The 3,310-nt window shown below is 41.9% G+C and overlaps 1 protein-coding gene across 2 annotated transcripts; it reads right to left on the reverse strand.

Moving 5' to 3' along the window:
- Positions 1-435: 435 nt before the first annotated feature.
- LOC103977517 (cyclin-D3-1-like) lies at positions 436-3,104 on the reverse strand. 2 transcript variants are annotated; one of them, XM_009393062.3, is made up of 6 exons: positions 2,512-3,104; positions 1,940-2,026; positions 1,718-1,816; positions 1,428-1,629; positions 1,197-1,318; positions 436-1,072 (listed from the first exon to the last, which is right to left on the reverse strand). In XM_009393062.3, exons 1-6 carry the CDS (start codon positions 2,809-2,811, stop codon positions 839-841), a joined length of 1,044 nt encoding a protein of 347 aa, XP_009391337.2. In that variant the 5' UTR covers positions 2,812-3,104; the 3' UTR covers positions 436-838. The 2 variants fall into 2 exon arrangements, with proteins under 2 accessions (XP_009391337.2, XP_009391338.2); XM_009393063.3 differs by lacking the exon at positions 1,940-2,026 and having other exon boundaries at positions 2,512-3,069.
- Positions 3,105-3,310: the final 206 nt, after the last annotated feature.

The following is a 3,310-nucleotide window of genomic DNA, read 5'->3' on the forward strand; positions in this document are numbered from 1 at the left end:
TTGGTCAAGTGGTACACCCAAGTGTAATCAACATGTCCTCGGCCAACAGAGGCTGTGGTATGCTTTAGCTGTCCTGTAGATTCATTAGGTGTGCAAGTGATGGATAACCTATATGTGAAATGGATCTGCAGTAAACCAGTGCTATCTATCATCCTATACACTAAGCTTAGCTGGTGGACATTAATTACAACAGATCTGCAGTGCAATGGATGCAATTTTGACATGGCTGTAAAGAACTAGATCTTGGGATGAAAATTCCAAGAAGATCACCAAATTCCAGTGAGGAACACAGAATCACCACCTACATGAAGGTTTTATATGTTCTCTTCCCAAGGTTCATCACACTTGACTCCCTCTTTTATATCATGGGGGGAAACAAAGACCAGAGTGTGAGCAGACAAGCAGTCAAAACAATAAGATGGCAGACACAAAATGTACAATAAGAAAGTGTGATCATTTAGACTCTGTCAATAGAAAAGAAACTTCCAAGGAAAACCACTTCCTCTTTGTCTTTCAACTCTAATCTTCCTTGTTATTTTTGTTTGGGTGACCATTTTTGATCCCCAAAGGACTTCTCTACTAGTTTGTGACAAAGAAGAAGAGACCAACAACAACAACAACAAAGGCACTTTTATATCTATCTTGATCATGACACAAGTGTTCTTAGCCCCATGTTCATCTGCCTGATCCACTTTTAAGGCATGAGATTTTATTTAATCCTTTTCCTGAATCTCACTCCTTTTTTTTTTATGGCTTTTGTCAAAATTCTGACCACAGCATATACCCCACTAACCAAACCAAACTACAAGTTGGAAAGCAAGTACATACAAGGCCTTCTTCATGGGATTGGCAAGCTGCTTGTTTTCCTCCTCTTATTAGCTGGAGAATCTTGATGACATGTTGCTTGTGACCCAGCAGACGTATCATCACTCTTATAGCTCAGGCATGCAGCATCCAACACCCCATTGGGGCTTTGTGGTACATAGGAAGCCAATGGACTAGCAATTTCAAGTGACCTACCCCTCACTGCCATTAACTCTTGGATCATCTCATAACACCTGAAGACTCCTTCCTGCAGCAACCAACATAGTCCAATACCAAGTAAGAATTTTAAGCATGCATAACAATTACCAATGGAACATGAAACAACAGTTTGTGACTAAGAAAGAGAGAAAAAAAGATGGAGACATTTGCACCTTCACAACATGGACACAGCATGATAAAGCCTTCTCAGCTTCCACATTTTGCGTCTCCCTCAAAACAGACAGCGAAACAGCAGCAGCAAGTTCAGATGGTCTGAATGCTAAGAATTCAATCCCTGAAATGGCATTTGTCTCAATCTTGATCAGACAAATCAATCCACCAAACTAAGAGTAACACAGAAGAGGGAAGATGAGGTTTACAACTTAGACAGTGAGATAATCTACCTCTAATTGTGCCTAAGATGAGTTCCACAGAACGAGACACCAATAACTTGCTTGGGGCATTGCCTCCATTGAACTTATGAAGGAAGAAATCTATGAAAGAGAATGGAGTCACCGCTTGCATCCTCCATTTCAGGGTGCTAAGCACCAATTGCTCCATTCTTTGGATAGTTCTGGCTTCAAATATATATTTCACGTCGCCTACCTATCGGAAGCAATTCACGAAAGTCTCAGAAAAAATACATTGTCTCAAAGAACTAATTATGGAATTATATCTACGAAACCTAGCTTACTTGTAAGTCGAGAGATAGAGGGACTTCAGTTTCCTCCATCTTCGCAGCCAAAGATAAACATGCCACAGATAATAGTTGTGACATCCAAGCCTTTCCTTGCTACAAAATAGAATTAAGACATGGAAGCAAGAACTAAGATTCTTCCATCCAAAAAATATATATAAATGAGTACAGTTTGTGTTCGATCAAGGATCAGATTCCAGAGTGTGTGAGACTTCTTACAGGAAGATCATAGGCAGAGAGGAAGCGATCCATATAATTTACAGCTAAATATGCACTCAGTGGCCCAAAGCTGTACTGAGCATGAACCTGTGCGATAAATCATATAAGCCATTGATCACAAGAGAGGAGTTGTTGACCAAATTCTGCAGCACAACGTTGAAATCTTTGCAACATAAAGTAGCATGACATCCCCTCAACATCATCAAACGACAGGAATTCGGGCAAAAAAGGAAACCGCTTTCAAATCAAGTCACGTAAGAGTTCTACAAGATAGATAAAAGCAAAATAAAGATCAAGAACCAAGAAAGACCAAACTGATTTATCGAAACACATTCCGGTTATTTACATATGTAACACATCAACATCAACGATTATCCACAAAAAATCTAATCCATTATAACAGATGCGATAAAGTGGAAATAAATCACAGACACTCATTTGAAGAATCAACATTGCAGAGGAAAAGAGAGAACGCCATGACCGCAATGCCAATGGCAAAAGGCATAGGTCGATTAGTGCCCACAGAAATCGCAAATACCTTTTACAACAAGAAATAAGGAACAAAAACCCACCTTCCAAATCCAATCAGTAGCATCTCTCCTAATGGCTAAGTCTAACGCCCCGGACCGCAGCCTCACGGCATAGTCCTCCCGCGGCATATGCTCGGTCTCCCTCCCGACCAACAAACCCACGCACTCATCCGACTGAACGGGGAAGTCCACGAGGAAATCCCCATAAAAATCGGAACTTTCTACTTCAGAAACCCAACCAAGCCCATGCCCACCCTCCCCCTCCTCATCTAAACCCAGGACGCTGATGTTGTCCTCGGCGCAGAAGAGAGTAGACGCAGCGGAGTCGAAGGTTGGAGCCATCGCTTGAAATATGGGAAAGATGATATTTTTCTCGCAAAAATAGAGCCCTCGTTCCCCTTCCTCTCCGCTTCTCCCCAAAGGTGGCTCCTTTTCACCGAGGAAAGGAGTTGAGTGTTGGCAGCACTCAAGGGGCAGCAGAGGAGAGGAAGGTGGACTACTGTTGCATAGACAGGACAGGAGGGGTTCTGTGGGGCACTTGCAGTGGAGGGGACATGGTTGCTTTGGCCAAGACGAGAGCAAATGGCGAGAAGAAATATAAACAATATGGAGAAGAATGCATGACAGGCTTATCAAAGGAATATATATCTGATCTCACTTTGCCTCCTATGAATCTGAAGGTGCACCCGACTGTTTGGCTGTAGAAGGGGTTGATGAATGGTGATGATTACTGAAGAATGATGAAGTTATGATTAATGGGTGAGGTGGGGAGGTGCTTAAAAAGCATATGACGTGGTTGTACAATAACATGATTTGGAAAATAATCTTGTTTATAATATGT

Source organism: Musa acuminata, chromosome BXJ2-3 (assembly GCF_036884655.1).
Source record: "Musa acuminata AAA Group cultivar baxijiao chromosome BXJ2-3, Cavendish_Baxijiao_AAA, whole genome shotgun sequence".
Classification (NCBI taxonomy): domain Eukaryota; kingdom Viridiplantae; phylum Streptophyta; class Magnoliopsida; order Zingiberales; family Musaceae; genus Musa; species Musa acuminata.

Coding starts and splice junctions, on each gene's coding strand:
- LOC103977517 (XM_009393062.3), bottom strand. CDS start 2,811: ATGGCTCCAACCTTCGACTCCGCTGCGTCTACTCTCTTCTGCGCCGAG. Junction 2,027..2,511: donor CTACTGATTGGATTTGGAAG/GTGGGTTTTTGT, acceptor TTTATCGCACAG/GTTCATGCTCAGTACAGCTT. Junction 1,817..1,939: donor TCTCTGCCTATGATCTTCCT/GTAAGAAGTCTC, acceptor TCTATTTTGTAG/CAAGGAAAGGCTTGGATGTC.